Raw genomic sequence first — 19,416 nt, 5'->3', positions numbered from 1 at the left:
GCAGTTTGAAGGAGAGCCAGCCAGGCCTTGAATGTAGGGCACTTTTTCCAGTAAGTCACTCCATGGCTCTCCTCCATGAGGAATAGTGCCAGGGCAAGGTTCTGCGTCTGGAAGAACTCTCTTTTCCTCTCCTGCCTCACTCAGCTGCTCTGCCCTCAGGAGACTAGGGGTCCAGAGAGGGAATTGGAGCTCCCACAAAGAAATTTCCAAGGAGTGCCATAGCCTCCAAGTCGTCATACTTTTTAGTCCTCCTCAAAGCAATACCAACAAAAGGGCTATTTATCCTAGTACATTGCAATAAAAGAACACAGCTTCTCTGGCAGTCAAGTGACTTTTGGAGACCATTGGTTTTCCCCTGTGCCTCAGGAGAGTTAAGTTCATGTGCATTGTGTCATTGAAGGGAAATTGCAAAATCAAAAGGAGCACACCCATGACCCTAGGGACTTAGAAAGCAGACTCTGTCTGCTACTGGACTGCCAGCAAAACATTTTGTAACTGCTTCTCTCCCTGTAAGATGTAAGAAATAGCACCAGCCTCCCTGGCAAGGGAAGGTGCTCACAATGTAAAGATTATAGGAACATTGTACCCTATTCATCTCTGACCCTGCTGGGCAAGAAAATACATAGATTGTTTGGGGAGTTTGCTGTCCCTTTTTATGTGCCAAAGAAAAGCAAGAAGTTGAGGCAGAGGTTTCTGGAGACTACTGGTCAAGACCCATCTGACTGTAGATGAAAGAATATTGATGTTTTTCTTGCCCTGGGAATGAAATACTGTGGCATCCACTGTTCTGGGCTTTCTTTAGCTTTATTAACAAGGACATGGACTCCCCTGGTGGCTCAGATGGTAAAAAGTCTCCACTTGCAATGCAGGAGACCTGGGTTCGATTCCTAGGTAGGGAAGATCCCCTGGAAGAGGGCATGGCAACCCACTCCAGTATTCTTGCCTGGAGAATCCCCAAAGACAGAGAAGCCTGGCAGGCTACAGTCCACGGGTTGCAAAGAGTCGGACATGTGTGAGTGACTAAGCATAGCACAGCAACAAGGACATGGATTGCAGAAGCCTTCTAGATGGTAATGGGATTATTTATGCAGTTCCTGCAGTCCATGGGGTTGCAAAGAGTTGGGCACAACTAAGCACTAACACTTACACTTAGACAGTGATATTCTAATATGTTTTATCTGGACAATTGCTTCCACCCTGTTCTTGCCTTGAAGCTATATTGCCTCCACCCTGCTCTTTGCTCTAGGCAATGAAAGCCTTGAAGATAGGGATGCTGTAATTGCCCAGCACTAAGTGTGTGATAACTACTTGCCTTTGGAAACTTGAAAGGACCTTGTACTTTAGAGCTGTGAAATGTTCCCACCCCAAAGCCAGGGTGTATAATTTCTCCAATAAAACACCAAAGAAAGTTGAACAATAATTGTCCATTCTTACAGTTAGGTCAAAGAGGTTATTTCATTCAGGACTTGAGATTTGACAGACAGAGCCAACACTCGCTGCCCTTTAGAAAAGGAACTGTGAAAAGCACCCAGGATCTAAAAGGCTTTCAGATAGATCATTTAATCTTCTATCAGCTATTGGTGATTTTCACTGAAATACCCACATATGATTGCTGCATAAACCTAAAATTTAACTAAAATCATTATTACTATGGCTTCCCAGGTGGCACAGTGGTAAAGAACCTGCCTGTCAGTGCAAGAGCTGTAAGAGATGTGGGTTTGATCCCTGGGTCAGGAAGATCCCTTGGAGGAGGGTATGCAACCCACTCATGTTCTTGCCAGAGGAGCCAGGCGGGCTATGGGCCACAAGGTCACAAAGAGTCAGGCATGACTGAAGTGATTTAGCACCTAGCACCTTACCAGCAAGCCACAACATAAAGTGTTAGTTAAATCGAGCAAAATCATGACTATATCTCCCAGAGTTCAATGGTTCAAATTTCTTAAACAGTCCACAGCTTCCTCTGAAATACTGTTCTCTGGGTGAACACAAATACATTTTGTATCTTTGCTTCCCAGCATGATCTCAAATAACAACTCTAAAGGAATGGTCAATCAAACTGAGGAACAGTTTAATTGGGGGAGAGGGATTTGAGGGAGAGGACAAAATTTCTGTCTTCATCCCTTGCATTTTCAGTCCTGATCTACTTGTCTTTGTCTAGAACAACAACAAAAAATACAATTTTAAAAGTTTTCTTAAATGGAGAAATTGCTCCATTGTCCTTAAGCTCATTTGGATTTTTTGGCAAGCTTTCTAATCATAGTATAGCTAAGGATTTCTTGTTATAATTCCATTCTTTAAAATATACATGCAATTAATAATAGCATAATAAGTAGAATCTACTTGATCAAAGGGAAGCAGACAGATCATAACTGAGTTTTACTGAGTCACTGAATTTGAGGACTGTGCTAGACTGGTTTCCCAGGAAGTCAACTCAGAGGTAGAGATTTGGGTTCAGGAGGTTCATCAGGAGTTGCTCTGTGGAGTGCTGCCTGGGCTTCCTAGGTGGCGCTAGTGGTAAAGAACCAGCCTGTCAACGCAGGAGATGCAAGAGATGCGGGTTCTATCCCTGGGTTGGGAAGATCCCCTGGAGGAGGCCATGGCAACCCACTCTAGTATTCTTGCCTGGAGAATTCCATGGACAGAGGAGCCCAACAGGCTACAGTTCATAGCGTCCCACAGAGTCGGACACAACTGAATCGACTGAGCACACAGATGCATGCTACCTGTTGGGGAGGGACGAATCAGGATTGGGCAGAGGGAACAGTTGGGCTCCAGTGTTGTCCCAACAGAGGCCTCAAAGTAAGGATTGCCTTTCAGAGGTGTCTGCACTGTGCGGTAGGCTTTGGTACCCACTGCACTCTGGCATTCGTTCTGAGAAGGGATGGGACCTTGCACCAGGCAGTTCTCTGCTGCAGAGTGTAATTGCTAGGGAGGGATTTGGCTGTGAGCTGAGGGTAGTGAGTGTTTGGTCCTGAGGAGGAATCTGGGTGGCCCACCATGGCATCCACTTCAGGCACTTTATTGATTGATTGATTGATTGATTGATTGATTGCCATGCCTTTGACATGTGGGATCTTAAATCCCTGACCAAGGATTGAACCCATGCCCCCTGCAGTGGAAGCTCGGAGTCCTAACTGCTGGACCACGGGGGAATTCCCAACAAGCACTTTTTGATATGTTTTTTCAGCTTTTATCAAGTAACTTGACAGATGGCAACAGTCATTACCAAGCTCATCATTTAATGCAACATTAATTCATCTACATAGTCAATTTCCTACTATATGCCAAGAACTGTACTGAACTTTGGCTATAAAATATTGAGTAGGTAGTGATCTATTGTTTAGGAGCCTACCCCTGGCAGGGGTTTTGGACCCAGAAGCAGATGAGGGCAGCTTGGCATTTGCTCTAGTAGATGGAAATAATGGGAGAGTGTGGGAGAGTGTATTAGTGCTGAGTACAGTATGTCCCCTACTTACAGACCATCAAGTTGTGAACTTTCAAAGATACAAACGTGGGTGCCAGCCCCATATACCAGCTGTTGTACTATACTCCTGTACTTTTCTAGGTACTGTACTTAAGATTAAAAGTGTTTATTTTTGTGTTTGTTTTTTATGTATTATTTGTGTGAAAAATATTATAAGCCTTCTTCCCTTGTAGCTCAGTTGGTAAAGAATCTGCCTGCTGTGCGGGAGACCCAGGTTCAATCCCTGGGTTGGGAAGATCCCCTGGAGAAGGAAATGGCGACCCACTCCAGTATCCTTGCCTGGAAAATCTCATGGACAGAGGAGCCTGGTGGGCTGCAATCCATGGGGTCGCAAAGAGTCAGGCGTGACTGAGCGACTAACACTTACTTACTTACTTATTAGAGTATAGTACTATATAACTGCTTGTGTTAGTTGGGTACCTAGGCTAACTATGTTGGACTTACGAACAAATTGGATTTACAGATGCATTCTTGGAATGAAACTTGTTTGTATTTAGGGTATTACTGTAGATATAGGCAAGAACACTTTAAAAAGAAGAGGCAACTCTTAAGATAAACCACTGTCACCTAATCGTTCAAATGTAATTTCTCTCTCCAGCTTCATCCTTGCTCGAAAAGCTGACCGGCTCGCTAAAGTACATAAAGATATAAGGTAAGAATTTACATCTGAAACATGTAAAAGATTAGCTTTATATTGTGCTTGTTGTACTAACAACACTATAATAACATTATGAAAAATGCAATAATTTGTTAATCTCAAAATCCCAACAAATCAATTTTTTTGTATTTTGCTAGCCCCCCTTTTGACTCACTCCTGCCCATGTGCATATATTAATTTAGTTTTACATCTCTGTATTTGTTTTACGTTGGTTAAGAGATAGGGTTTCTCAGTAAGATGGATGGAGAAAAATAATAAAAAAAAGTTAGATCTGAATAAAGCTTAAGAGGCCAAGTCCCAGTGACCTTTATTCGGTCTTGAAGGTTCTCCAACATGTGCTTTTTCTGAAAAGCAGATCCATACATAGGTGTTCAAACCTATTGCATGTTTGTCAGCAAGGTGATGTCTCAGCTTTTTAATATACCATCTAGGTTTGTCATAACTTCCCTTCCAAGGTGCAAGCGTCTTTTAATTTCATGGCTCCAGTCACCATCCACAGTGATTTTGGAGTCCAAGAAAATAAAATCTGTCACTACTTCCACTTTTTCCCCTTCTATTTGTCATGAAGTGATGGAACCAAATGCCATGGTCTCAGTTTTTTGAATGTTGAGTTTCAAGTCAGCTTTTTCACTCTCCTCTTTCACCCCCACCAAGAGGCTCTTTAGTTCCTCTTCATTTTCTGCCATTAGAGTGGTATCATCTGCATATCTGAGGTTGTTGATGTTTCTCCTGGCAATTTTGGTTCCAGCTTGGGATTCATCCAGTCCAGCATTTCACATGATGTACTCTGCATGTTATAAGTTAAATAAACAGGGTGACAGTACACAGCCTTGTCATACTCCTTCCCCAATTTGGAACCAGTCCATTGTTCCATATCTGGTTCTAACTGTTGTTTCTTGACCTGCATACAGGTTTCTCAGGAGACAGGTAAGGTGGTTTGATATTCCCATCTCTTTAAGAATTGTCCACAGTTTGTTGTGATCCACACAGTCAAAGGCTCTAGCGGAGTCAATGAATCAGAAGTAGATGTTTTTCTGGAATTCCCTTGCTTTCTCTATGATCCAACATATGTTGGCAGTTTGATCTCTGGTTCCTCTGCCTTTTCTAAATCCAGCTTGTACATCTGGAAATTCTCAGTTCATGTACTGCTGAAGACTAGCTTGAAGGATTTTGAGCATAACCTTAGTATGCTCAGTTCACTCATGTGAAATGAGTGCAACTGTATGGTAGTTTGAACATTCTTTGGCATTACCCTTCTTTGGGATTGGAATGAAAACTGACTTTTTCCAGGCATGTGGTCACTACTGTTTTCCAAATTTGCTGGCATATTAAGTGCAGCACTTTAACAGCATCATCTTTTAGGATTTGAAATACCTCAGCTGGAATTCCATCACCTCCACTAGCTTTGTTCATAGTAATGCTTCCTAAGGCCCACTTGACTTCACACTCCAGGATGTCTGGCTCTAGTTGAGTGACCACATCATCGTGGTTATCTGGGCCATTAAGGCCTTTTTTGTGTAATTCTTCTGTGTAGTCTTACCACCTATTCTTAATCTCTTCTGCTTCAGTTAGGTCCTTACCATTTCTGTCCTTTATCGTGCCCATCCTTGCATGAAATGTCCTCTTGGTATCTCCAGTTTTCTTGAAGAGATACCTAGTCTTTCCCATTTTGTTGTTTTCCTCTATTTTTGCATTGTTCATTTAAGAAGGCCTTATCTCTCCTTACTATTCTCTGGAACTCTGCATTCAGTTGGGTTTTTCTTTCCCTTTCTCGCTTACCTTTCACTTTTCTTCTTTCCTCAGCTATTTGTAAAGCCTCCAGAGACAACCACTTTGCTTTCTTGCATTTATTTTTCTTGGGGATGAATTTGGTTACTGCCTCCTGTACAGTGTTACAAACTTCTGTCCATAGTTGTTCAGGCACTTTCTCTACAGGATCTAATCCCTTGAATCTATTCATCATCTCCATTGTATAATCATAAGGGATTTGATTTAGATCATACCTGAATGGCCTAGTGGTTTTTCCTACTTTCTTCAATTTAAGTCTGAATTTTGCAACAAGGAGCTCATGATCTGAGCCACAGTCAGATCCAGTCTTGTTTTTGCTGACTGTATAGAGCTTCTCCATCTTTGGCTGCAAAGGATATAATCAATCTGATTACATCTGATGATGTCCATGTGTAGCGTCATCTCTTGTATTGGTGGAAAAGGGTGTTTGCTATAACCAGTGTGTTCTCTTGACAAAACTCTGTTAGCCTTTGCCCTGCTTCATTTTGTACTCCAAAGGCCAAACTTGCCTGTTACTCCAGGTAGCTCTTGACTTCCTACTTTTGCATTGCAACCCCCACGTGATGAAAAGGACATCTTTTTTTTGGTGTTAGTTCTAGAAGGTCTTCATGAAACTATTCCTCTTTCAGCATTACTGCTTGGGTCATAGACTTACTGTGATTAGATTACTGTGATGTTGAATGGTTTGCCTTGGAAACGAACTAAGATCATGCTGTCCTTTTTGAGATTGCACCCAAGTACTGCATTTCGGACTCTTTTGTTGGCTATGAGGGCTACTCCATTTATTTGAAGGGATTCCTGCCCACAGTAGTTGATATGATGGTCATCTGAATTAAATTCGCCCATTCCTGTCCATTTTAGTTCATTGATTCCTAAGATGTCAGTGTTCACTCTTGTCATCTCCTGCTTGACCACATCCAATTTACCTTGATTCATGGACCTAACATTCCAGGTTCCTATGCAATATTGTTCTTTACAGCATTGGACTTTAGTTTCACCACGAGACACATCCACAACTGAGCATAATTTCTGCTTTGGCCCAGCTGCTTAATTCATTCTTTCTGCAGATATTAGTAATTGCCCTCTACTCTTCTCCAGTAGCATATTGGACACCTTCCAACCTGGGGGGGGCTCATCTTCTGGTGTCATATCTTTCTGCCTTTTCATACTGTTCATGGGGTTCTCACAGTCAAAATACTGGAATGGTTTGCCATTCCCTCCTCCAGTGGACCACATTGTCTCAAAACTCTTCACTATGACCCTTCCATCTTGGGTGGCCCTGCACGGTATGGCTCATAGCTTCATTGAGTTATGCAACACTTTCATTACGACAGGGATAACCCTAAATCCTTTGTTAGCTTTTGAAGAGGGTGTGCATGCAAATGTATACTTCTCTCTGCATTTGATTTAAAAATTAAGCAGCAAATCAACTAGCAGATCTTGCTTTGAGAGTTACTTTGATGACTTTGCAAGTTAGGGAAAGACCGCAGACGTTCCCACATTTGCACACGGGTTTGTTTATTTCAGCAACCATGAGATTTGATGTCAGGAAAGGGGAACTATTTCAGTGTCTGCCTACTCACTCAATAGAGGAAGAATTTGGGGGTCTGGTGATGGGGAATGATTTGTTCAACGCTCCATAGTCAGCTTGTGACAAAGTCACGAATAGCATCTAATGTGTACTTTTTTTCATTATGTCATACTAAGCTTGACATTTTCTTTTGGATTTCCTGCCTTCCCTCCTTATTAATAGTAAAATAAATACCAGCCTGGATGTAGACATTTGGTTTTGATTCCACATAGTGGCTAAACTTCTCAAAAGTTTTTATAAGGCAAAACCACTTAGAATGCTGAATGTTATTGACTCAAGTAATAGCTCCCAGAACGAACTGCGTCAACATTTCCCAAAGGATGTTTGGAAAATATATTTTTTCTGAGGCTGATAGATTATGATTTGGTAGGTTAGGGGTGGGGCCTGAGTATTTGCATATTTTAACAAGCCTTTTGAGTAATTATGATGAGCAGCCAGGTTTAGAAACCAGTAGGTATATCCAACTTGCACAATGACTTCTTTTCTACATCATTTAACGTATGCTCTGTTATTTTTAGAGCCCAGCTAAGCAACCAGTGCATTGCTGTACCATCCTTATCTTATATAACTTTTCTAAAAAATTTTTATATTAATGGGAGGAAGGGATGGAGAAGATAATTTCCTTTGTGTTCATTAGAACTCATCATTGACTCATTTAATAATGTGAAATACAGTCAATAATGACAAATTTCTATGATAACTGGTTTACTGTTCTTGAATGAAAAGTTAACTATAGAGTAGTTTGATTACATTTTAGGGTTCACTCTGTTTTAACAAAGATGTTATTATATACCTAAAGTAAACGAAACATTGTTAAGTTTTCAGGATAATGACTGTCAATACTTTTGTTTTCTTATTGACTCAAAATGTCAGAATTATTTCTTGCAACACTCATGTGAAGTAGGTAAGAATCAGTCATATCATAGAGTATAAAAGAGGGTACCACACTGGACTGAGGATGGATTTTGATTCAGTAAATTTTTATTGAGCACTTACTACAGGCGGGATGCTCAGGAGGGTAGATCCTTGACCCTGCCATTAGTGAGCTGAGTGATGTTGAACTAGTCTCTTGAGCATACTGAGCCTCCGTCTCCTCATGTCTGAAATGAGTGGCTTGGATTACACAGACAGAGACAGACAGTAGTCTGACTACACAGTAATCTTGAGACTTCTTCCAGTTCTACCTTTCGTTTATCATTATTGAGCTGTAGTAGAAACAGCTCCTTGAAGGACAGTGAATCTTGCCTGTCTGTACTGGAACTTAAATAGCTATCTAATGATGTGTGACATCACCTCAGAAGTGGCATCTGTCTCTCCCTTAAAACCTTCCATGGTAAAGTGGTGTCGGTAAACAACATTTATCATTCCACCTCCTTCTCTTGATTTACCACTATATAGCCATGAGATGGAAACTCTAGGAGTTGTATAAATCATGTAAGTGTGAGCATTCAGATAAATGTATAAAGTTACACTTTGTCCAACATTATTCAGAGAAATTGGGAATACCTGTGAAATTGGGAACACTTGTTTTCTATTGTAACTGGCAACATGAAATTGGCATCTTTTTAAATTTATTTCTAATAACTATAACCTTCCCTACCTCCTTCCTCCCCCCCAATATTTTTTTTGCCATTTGTCTCTTTAGCTTTTAATGCTTATCTTACAGATTTGAATTAAACCCTTTATCGCATTTTTAGCAATTTTTTTCCAGTCATTTATTAGTATATAAGAAAGTATTTTGGAGCACTTTCAATATTTAACCTATATAAAGACTAAAGAAGATAAATACCTAAAGTGTATAACTGGATCAGTGTTAACCTGTTTAAACAATTTCTAAAACAGAACTATTCATTTCTAAAATGGATAATTTTAGTAAATTAGAGCTTTTAAACTGCACTAAGAGTGATTGTGAATTTAAAATGTATCTGTTTCAAGAAGTACTTAGATAGGGATTCTCTGGCAGTCCAGTGGTTAGGACTCAGTGCTTTAACTTCTGGTTCAATCCCTAGTTGGGGAACTAAGATCCTGCAGGCCAAATGGCATGGCCAAATAAAAATAAATAAATAAATAAAATGGTAATTTTTTTTAAAAAAAGAAGTGCTTAGTTGAATAAAGCTATTGATTTTTAAGATATAGTATGTACCATGTTCTGTGCTGGTCATTTGCATAATGAATTATGAGGGTGGTCAGAGACTGTTTTAAGGTAATATCACATAACACACTCCAGTACTCTTCCCTGGGAAATCCCATGGACGGAGGAGCCTGGTAGGCTACAGTCCATGGGGTTTCAAAGAGTCGGACACAACTGAGAAACTTCACTTTCACTTTTCACTTTCATGCACTGGAGAAGGAAATGGCAACCCACTCCAGTGTTGTTGCCTGGAGAATCCCAGGGATGGGAGCGTGGTGGGCTGCCGTCTGTGGGGTCGCACAGAGTTGGATACAACTGACGTGACTTAGTAGCAGCAGCATATAACACATCATGCCCACTGCCCCTCCATGCCCTTAGGACCCAGTACTGTGTCCACAGAAAATTCTGTCAAGTGACAGATTACTACCCTGGAATGACCATAGGCCTCTCCTAGTATAGCATGTGTTATGTTACATTTAAAAGATTAAATGAGCTTTATATGTTCGTAGATATTTAAAACATAAACATAGGATAGTTAAAAGACACCATCATGCTTACTATAGACTTATAAAAGAGATTACTTTAGAATTTCACATATTTCCAAATAGTGACTTAGAATCAATTCCTAAAACTGAATTTAATTCAATCTCATTTTTCTCCCTTTTAATCTTGAATAGATATGGTAGTAGGTAGTGGAAGAGGCAAAAATGTAAAAGAGAACAAAGAGTCGGTTGAATCTCCAAAGCACATAACTCTGTCGGGGAAAAGAGAGTTAATTTGAGGGCAGAGATTCAAGGAACTGTTCATTTAGTGTAGTTACTGAAGGCCATTGATTTTAATTTTTCACTTAATAAATCTGGTTCATTGCAAGAACCCTGGAACTCGCTGTGTTTATTCCATACTCATCAGTCATTACTTCCTTCACATTCTTTGGTTCTTTTTTTTATAGAAAAAGGAAAATCTGTGAACTGTACGCCAAAGTGCTAGGATCTCAAGAAGCTTTACATGTAAGAAATCCCCATCTTTAATCCCTAGCAGGTTCTGCTCTGTTTGCTCTGAGTGGTAAAGCAAAGCAGATTCTGGTTTCCTGACAGTCTTATGAAGAGAGTATAAAGGGATATGCTTACTGGAGGATTAACTTCAGCAGTCACAAAGGGCCATTAAAACGCTGCTGTCGGTGCATGCAATTTCTGATGCAGCAGTTCCTTGGGCTGTTTAAATGTTCGCTGGATAACTGGCAGCCAGTAGTAATGAGAGGCAGAAACTGCAGGTATTATTTCCAGGGTGACTGAGATCAGTCTCTGAAACAGAGGCCATGCCCTCTTGTCAGTGTCAACTGATCGCTGCCAAATAAAATCCCAGCTATATCATTATTTGTTGATGAAGGCACAGCAGTATATACTTGATAAGACAGACTGAATCTGGACTCTCTGCCCAGGTCAAAGTCATACTAATTTGTTTTTCCATCTGCAGACTCAATTTACACTTCATTTAGGAATTTCGGTGCTCTCAATCCACCACTGAAAGCAATTAAGAGAATGAAATTCTTTTTAAAGACCCTAGCAGGTAGTGGGGGGCTCTTCCAGGGGATTTTCTCTGAACTGTTGGAAGATTAAACTTGCAGAATGTGTTAGAGAAATCAGAGAAGGTCCTCTCACGTCCCTTGGGAAACATTTTTCATCTTTAACTGTCCTCTTTTTAATAGGATTCCCATCATTCACATTTCCAGCTGAGAGAAGTGGTTCTGAAAAAAGCCTTTTTCAGACACTATGCTTTCCTTCTACCTTCTCCCCACCCCCTTTTCAGCAGTAATGCCCTGGTAGATGGGGAAGTAAGGTCTGTTATTTAAAGAATGCAGAGATTTGAGCAGACCCTTCCAGAACCTGATTGTTGATAGAGTCTTAAAGACTTCAGAATCCACATAGAGATACCCTCTCTTCCAGATATTGGAATACTTCCTGTCTCTCCTAGGCAAGAGGTTGAGAAAGAAAGTCAAAGTATATGCGTTTTGTCTGTTGGCACCTCACAAAAGGCCATTACTTGGTACGGTCATGTTTCCCCTTAAGTTAGAAAAACAGGGCTACTTAAAAAAAAAAAAAACTTAAACTTTTTGTTACAGTAAAGCACATAAGAGCCTTTATTGTTGACTGGCAGCATTTCAGCTTTGTCTTCCCTTTGAAATTTTCTCCCCACTGAACTGCAGCCGGTGCACTATGAAGAGAAGAACTGGTGTGAGGAGCAGTACTCCGGAGGCTGCTACACTGCGTACTTCCCCCCAGGGATCATGACTCAATATGGAAGGTACTACCCGAACACTATGCCAATAGATACAAGACGTGTGCCAAGCTTAAAACTAGATAAGCCAAGCTCAGTGGGGATTTTAGAAACAGGAATCAGCATTCCTATATGTAATGTCCCAGATAGTTTGTATATTCTAGGTGTCCATAGGAAAAGAAGTATGTCCATACGTAGAACAGTACCTGGCAGCACATAGAACAATCGCAGAGCACTGGCAAGGAATTCAGGGGCCATTGGTACACGTGAGAATCCTGCAAGCTGCAGTGTCCTCCAAGGGACCTTCTTTAGCTCAACTAAACATTTAGCCTTGCACAACTACCCTAGGCTCCTGGGCTCCAATCTACATGGGCTAAAGATGTCTTGCCAGCAGAGCAGCATCAGACATTCCTCTTCATGGGGAAGCATCTCACTGTGTACGGCTAAGGTGTGAACAGTTGATATGTGCACAAGATGGGAGAATTCACCTTAGCTTAGAAACCCCTTAGCTCACAGGAGCCTTTGTCTCTTAAAACAGCCTCATAGGCAGTGTCTAGGTTCCCCACAAAGGACATGCCCAATTACAAGAGGCAGCATACTCAAGAAATCCCAAACATTTCCCAGATATTTAGACTCTTTCCAGATATTTGCAATTTATGAGTTTTCCCAGCCTAGATACAAGTTACCAGTGAGGGGGTGGAGGAGAGCCATTTTTACCATAAGCAGCGGTTGCCTGGTAACATATATGGCCTTATGCCTTCATCAGGTTTCTAGAGGAACAGATCTAAAATGTTAACTCAAGGTCATGTGTGTCCATAGAGAAGGCAGAAGGGTTTGTTAATCCTTTCCTTATATGAGCTTTTTGTTTGTTTTTCTTAAGTGAATTATTAATTGTGCAATGATTTTAGTTCAATAGACACGTGTAGTATTTCAGTGAAAGTCATCAATATCTGATGAAAGATTAAATGATTCACGGGAAACCCTGTTTAGATCTTGGGTGCTTAATTCCTTTTCCAAAGGGCAGTTAGTGTTGGCTATTTCTGTCAAATCTCAAGCCAAGAATGAATAGCCTTTGTTAGTGATAACAGTATTGATGAACTGGAGTGGTTCTGGAATCAAAGTGGAAGTCTCGGAGAGGGGACTAGGATCAGGGATAGATGAAGCCAAGGATTCCTGAGTTGGAAAAAGGCATGACAGCAGGTTGAGGTGAAGTCCTTTGGGGTGGAGATACATGGTTTAGGAGATTTCACGTAAGTGTCTGTAGGAATCAAAGCCAACAAGGTAGGAGGGGATGGTGGCTCATTCAGCCCAGCCTTGCCATGGTTCTCTTCACCAAGACCTCTTTGTAAGAGAAAGCCCATTTCACTACCCTCAGCCAGTCTCTAGATACATCCATAGAAGCTAATTGTACAGAGGTTTTTTTTTTTTTTTTTTTGTAGTTGATTTACTGTGTTGTGTTAATTTCTGCCATACAGGAAAGTGACTCAATTATGCATTTTACACATTCTTTTTTATGTTCGTTTCCAGTATGGTTTATCCCAGGACATTGAGTATAGCTCCCTGAGCTATACAGTAGGGCCTTGTTGTCCATCCATTCTATATGTAACAGTTTGCATCTACTAACCCCAAACTCTCAGAGGTTGTTTTTGAAGAAGGTAGACATATAATCCTTTGAATTTCTCCTTTGCTAGAAATGAGTTCCTCTTCCTGTCTTCCCACTCACCACCATTGTTCCTCCCGGCAGTCAGATGAGATCTCATGAAGAACACACCCCTTACTGTAGATAGCAGAATGGACGGCAAATAGGAAACATGAGGCAAATGAATCTTGAGTGTGGACCTAATGTATGTTCTTACATTTTAATTCTGACTAGCTAGAAAAAGGTCTCGTTACCTTTAGCAATTGATGATCTCATATCCTGATTCTCTCTGGCTTGAAAGCTCAGATCCTTTGGTGCAGACCCAGGAAACAAGGAGGAGCCTTTCACCTTTGGCTGAGTTGCATGGGAGTTTTGGAAACAATTTGAGTTTCCTTGTCTTCTGTGGGGTTTTAAGTGAGGGCCACGATTGGCTCATTTACCCTCAGCGCGTTCCCAGGTAACTGCGTGACCTCTCTGTTCCCTTGAAGGGTGATTCGCCAACCTATAGGCAGAATTTACTTTGCTGGCACGGAGACTGCCACACAATGGAGTGGTTACATGGAAGGAGCAGTAGAGGCCGGTGAACGGGCCGCTAGAGAGGTAAGACAGGAAGCCAAATGGCTCTCCCTCCTGAGTCCACTGACATAGCTGTCATCTGGTCTTTCCAGATCGTGCCACTGACCATCTGTCTATTAATAGATATCCACTTCTCTGCCCTCACTCCACTCATGAGGTTCATCTGTGGCCAGCAGGGCCTTGAATCTGTCAAAAGTACAGAACCTCATAATACCATGGCCACTTTGTTTGAGGTCTTTTCTTTTTCTTTTTTTTTTTTTTTTTCTTTTTTGTTTCTTTCAGGTCTTGAATGCTTTGGGGAAGCTGGCTGCCAAAGACATCTGGATCCAAGAACCTGAAGCTAAAGTAAGTTTGGCAGCTCCATCTCTACAGAGCAAGAATCGCATATAAAAATCTCAACTTCTAGCCTGTGATGTCCTTGTAGATGCCACTCTCCAGGGCAGATCCAGACACTGATTTTACAGATATATTTTGCCACTCCTTGTTCCCACAAGAGTTTTTTGCTAATGATCTATGTTCATTCACCCAGGATGTTCCAGCTATAGAGATCACCCCCAGCTTCTGGGAGAGAAACCTGCCTTCCGTATCAGGCCTGCTGAAGATCGTTGGGTTTTCCACATCGATAACTGCCCTGTGGTTTATGATGTACAGATTCAGGCTGCTAAGCCGATCCTGAAGTTTTGGCTTCATGCTTTCTGCTTAGCCTTCCCCGGTATCATCAAAAGCAAATTGCCGACCCATAGAACAGCCGTGCAATCAGATCATCTTTAAGTGAACCGATTTAACCCCTCAGTTTAATCTCAGTGTATGACCTCCTTAATTTCCGGAAGATCAAGCTCCATCTTGTGATTTGTCTGTAGACCAGCTCGTGTTGATTGGTAGAAAATAACCTTGTGATCAATTTCTTAACATCAAGAAGTTAAAGTTGACATGCTCATGAGAAACAGTTTCTGTGTCCTATTTTTCTCCCCTTTAACATAAAATACCTGATGATCACAGGAATGAAGCATTTAACTTTCTCTCTGTAGAGGTTGAGTAGATTAAGGCCCAGCCTGTGACTGTCCTTTGAAGTCCTTAGCAAAGGGTAGAGTGTAGGCCCAGACTCGAAGCTTCCTGGGTAAGCAGCCCCCACTTTGGATGAGGGAAAGCAGTGGAGGTAGGGTTCAGACCCGCAGACCAGAGCGGGGACAACATCTTGTGGGCTGCTGTCTCAGGGATCTCCTGACCACTTCTAATTCCTGTGAAGTTTCTAGACACTGGTAGCTCAGACCGCAAAGAATCTGCCTGCAATGTAGGAGACACAGGTTTGATCCCTGGGTCAGGAAGATCCCCTTAAGGAGAGCATGCAACCCACTCTAGTATCCTTGCCTAGAGAATTCCATGGACAGAGGAGCTTGGCAGGCTACAGTCCATGGGGTCACAAAGAGTCAGACACGACTGAGTGACTAACACTAAAACTAAACTAAACTAGACATCTAGTCTTCATGCTAGCTTGTTTGCATTTTTCCTCTTTTTCTTAAAGAGCACAGTGTTTACCAAGGAATGTTTAAATTAATTTGCTGTGACTGGTATGTAACTCCCTAGATGAGCAAATAGTGGCAAGACCGTCCCCCAGGAGGGCTTCCTGTTTCACTCCTCATGAGACCAACTGCAGTAGGCTTCTTCACATCCTCCTGGAAGGTGGCTAGACATTACTTGGCTCATTGTCCTTGATAACATTCTGCCAATTCCAAGGAAGCAGTATTTTCCTTTCTTCAGGTAGACCCTTCTGAAGGCCCCTAGTGGCAGATATTTTTTTTCTTTTTTTTCCTATAGCCATAATAAAATCAGGCTTAACTTAAGTATGTTTTTCACATGGTTTGTTATTGTTGTTTACTGGCCCAGTCGTGTCTGACTCTTTGTGACCCCATGAACTGTAGCCCACTAGGCTCCTCTGTCCGTGGGATTTTCCAGGCAAGAATACTGGAGTGGGTTGCCATTTTCTTCTCCAGGGGATCTTTCTGACCCAGGGATCGAACCTGTGTCTCCTGCATTGCAGGCAGATTCTTTACCACTGTGCCACCAGGGAAGCACTTCCATGTGGTTACCTTTGAGTAATACCACCATGCCAGTTTCTCTCAAATAAGTACTGAAATGCAGATGATAAATTTCTGATTGTTATTTCATGAGACTAATCAAGCACAGAAAGGAAATTAGGGCTCTACTTATAACCTCACTTGCTTTCATTATTAAGCTTTATAAAAGACATGAAATTGAATGATTTTATATATGAAAACTAACTTTATCTTAGGAGAAATGTGAGTTCAGAACAGTGCTCACCTCCTATCTTTCCCATTTTAAAAACTGTTGGGGGAGTTCCCTGGCGGTCCAGAGGTTAAGACTCTGTGCTTTCACTGCCAGGTCCAGGGTTTGATCCCTGGTTGGGGAACTAAGATCCTGCAAGCTGCCCCATGTGGCAAAAAAAAAAAAAAAAAACTGTCAGATTTTTTAAAAACCCAAAAGTTTCAGCCATAAAGTGTGTGTGTGTGTATATATATATATGAAAATCAACACAGATGTGATCAAATAAAGCGGTTGAGAAGATTCAGAAGATTCTGTGGACTCAGCAACCCAGGTGGTAGATACCCAGTAATATCCTGCATCATTGATGAATGAGGCATTTCGTTTTAAATGAAGTTTCTAGCTAGCTGAAGCTTGTTCTTTGTGTGCCAAAATTTTTAAATCAACTAAAATTTTGATGGAGTCACTTCCACACATTTAGTACATAAGCTAGATTCAAATTCCTTTTTTAGAATTAATCCTGTCAATCGTTCTATCTCTGGATTATTTTATACTTTTATAATAGAGTATGCCATTTTTAATAGAGTGATACCGTTTTTAATAGAGTGATACCACTGTCTTTGCCCCTGTACTAAATGCCGCACTGTTGTTTCATAGCCGATGAGTCTACTGCTGCTTCTATCTTCTCCGATATTCAGTATTCATGTCACATCCTTATTTCTATTACCTCCCAGTAACTCTTAATCTAATCTGCTGTCTATTTTTTTACTGAATGGGAATTAAAGATTGCCAGAGGAACCAACCCAAGTTTATTACATAATTAACCTTATTATAAATCCAAAATTACATCCTGAGAGCAAAAAGCAGGATTTTCTGCCAGTCTATACCTTGCAATTGAAAAGCATTTTAGCTAAGTTGGGAGTTTTGGTATTATCTTGGATATGCCCTAATGCGTAAGAACTTGCTGCATTTTATACCAAAGTGCTTTGAGAAATCACATCCCTGATCTATTTCAGTTATTTCTGTTTGCTTACTGATTAACTTGGTTCTGACACACCTCTGGGGAAATGCTGACAAATTTAACTGGCAACAGTTTTAACAGTCATTAAGTTGTTAACATAGTTAACATGTCTCGAATGTCAAAGGACTCCCAGAATATGGGATTTACCCTCTTCTCAAACTTTTTAGCAAACCCATTAATTCATCCTAATTAGATCAACCCTGTTAAGCTACAGATTGAGTATTAAAAATGAATGCCAGCCCAGGTGGTTCCTATGGGTGAAATGGCAGCTGAGAACTTCCCCACATACATGAGGTGATCCAATCCTGAGATGCCACAGGTCTTCTCTTCCACCCACTCTCAAGTCAGTTTAAGCAGCTGATCAAGCCTGGCTCTGTTCAGTCACCTGCTTCACAGTTCTGAAGGCTGTCAGCCTCACTCAATAGTAAGGTTAAGAATGAGATTTGAAAAGTTAACCTTCTTGTCACAACTTTTAAATAAGGACGTATATCAGCCTGAAGACACAGTATTGAAGGATTGTGAACCATGTTTAGTCTGTGAACTTGGTGCCTAATGTTCTGTCTGAAGTGTGCCCCAGTGTTATACGTGGGAGTACACCTGTGTGTATGTATTGACACTGAAGTACAGTTTTGCCTGTCTGGTATTGTTTTGTTTGTTAATAAAGTGCACTATCACCTCTGATTCAGACCTGGCTCCTCTATTTAGGTGATGGCTTGAAGGTTAAATGGCTTCTTATAGCAGGAGGTTACAATGAGGTGTCGTCCTTGAAGGATGGGCTTAAAAAGCCACCTGGTATGGACTCCAAATTCTCAAAGTTCAGTTTGAGTTGGATTTTTTCAAGGTTTTCTGGAAGCTGATTAAACGCTAGACTGTTATCTGCCCAACTGGGTCACAAAAGATGTGAATTTGATCAGAGCCTTTTCACTTAATTAGCTTATGATTCCTTGAACAAATGTCTTGGTTTTCTGCCTCAGTCTCCCCATCTGGAAAAGGGTGGGTTGACCTTGATGATTCCCAAGGATTCTTTTCGTGGCAACATTATGTGATTTATGCATTTGTTGCCAGGATTCTGTGCTTGCCTATCTATATGGCAGGACGAGTCACTCAGCCTTTCTGTATCTCCGTTCACTCCTTGTTCTAGAAACAGACTCTGAGATGCAGAGTCAGGGCAGAAAGTTATTTGGGGATGACTCTCAGGAAATACACACAAGGGGGTGAGGAAGGCAGGATTGGGCAGGAGTTGACCTACAAAGCAGTTGCAGCCAGGGCCTCAGCAGATCTTAAGGGGGAGCTGAAAGGGCCCTTTAGAATCATCCCCCATTGAGGCAAGGGGGTCTGGCTTCTGTATCCCTTCATTAGCTTCCCTCTGGAGTCTTGCCAGGTGACTCAGCGGTAAAGAATCCACCTGCTAAGCAGGAGATGCAGGTTTGATTCCTGGGTCAGGAAGATCCCCTGGTGAAGGAAATGGCTACCTACTCCTGTATTCTTGCCTGAAGAATCCCACAGACAAACTGGTCCATGGGGTCACAAAGAGTTGGACACCAGTGAGCGACTGAAAAGCAGAACAGAGCTGGGAAGGGTTGTTATATTGGATGAGGAACTGCTGCTGTGAACTCACCTCAGCCTGAATTCCCAGCAGCCAAGGGAATCCAGGCAGGGGTACCCACAGTATGGATACTCTACACCATCCGAAAATGGAGAGAGTTGCCCTTTGTCAGGTAAAAGATATTATGGACTTGAGCTTTGGTTTTACAGATAGAATGGAGCTGTCTCCGTGAACCTATCCCTGTTAGGTAAGGGAATTGCCTTTAAAGATGGCATTCTGCACTGTTTATGTGGAAGAAAAATAAAATTGGAAGTTACCCTGGAAGTGATTCGAACTCTGTCTCAACAATGGAACCCCCCTCTACAGGTTACTAATAGAAAGATTAAAATGGAGGAGGGATGTGCATTTACAAGCAAGAGTCCAAAATC

General features: G+C 41.5%; 1 protein-coding gene across 1 annotated transcript in view; it reads left to right on the top strand.

The window, feature by feature from the left end:
- MAOA (monoamine oxidase A) overlaps positions 1 to 18,123 on the top strand; it is a 79,537-nt gene extending 61,414 nt beyond the window's left edge. Inside the window, exons 10-15 of the mRNA XM_043896123.1 lie at positions 4,083 to 4,136; positions 10,602 to 10,659; positions 11,856 to 11,953; positions 14,054 to 14,165; positions 14,424 to 14,486; positions 14,671 to 18,123. Coding sequence (XP_043752058.1) covers positions 4,083 to 4,136; positions 10,602 to 10,659; positions 11,856 to 11,953; positions 14,054 to 14,165; positions 14,424 to 14,486; positions 14,671 to 14,817 — 532 coding nt within the window. The 3' untranslated portion in view covers positions 14,818 to 18,123. The remainder of the gene's footprint in view (positions 1 to 4,082; positions 4,137 to 10,601; positions 10,660 to 11,855; positions 11,954 to 14,053; positions 14,166 to 14,423; positions 14,487 to 14,670) is intronic.
- The last annotated feature ends 1,293 nt before the right edge of the window (positions 18,124 to 19,416 follow it).

Source organism: Cervus elaphus, chromosome X (genome assembly GCF_910594005.1).
Source record: "Cervus elaphus chromosome X, mCerEla1.1, whole genome shotgun sequence".
Lineage (NCBI taxonomy): Eukaryota > Metazoa > Chordata > Mammalia > Artiodactyla > Cervidae > Cervus > Cervus elaphus.
Note: the sequence above shows the minus strand (reverse complement) of the source record. Positions and strands in the feature narration are given on the sequence as shown.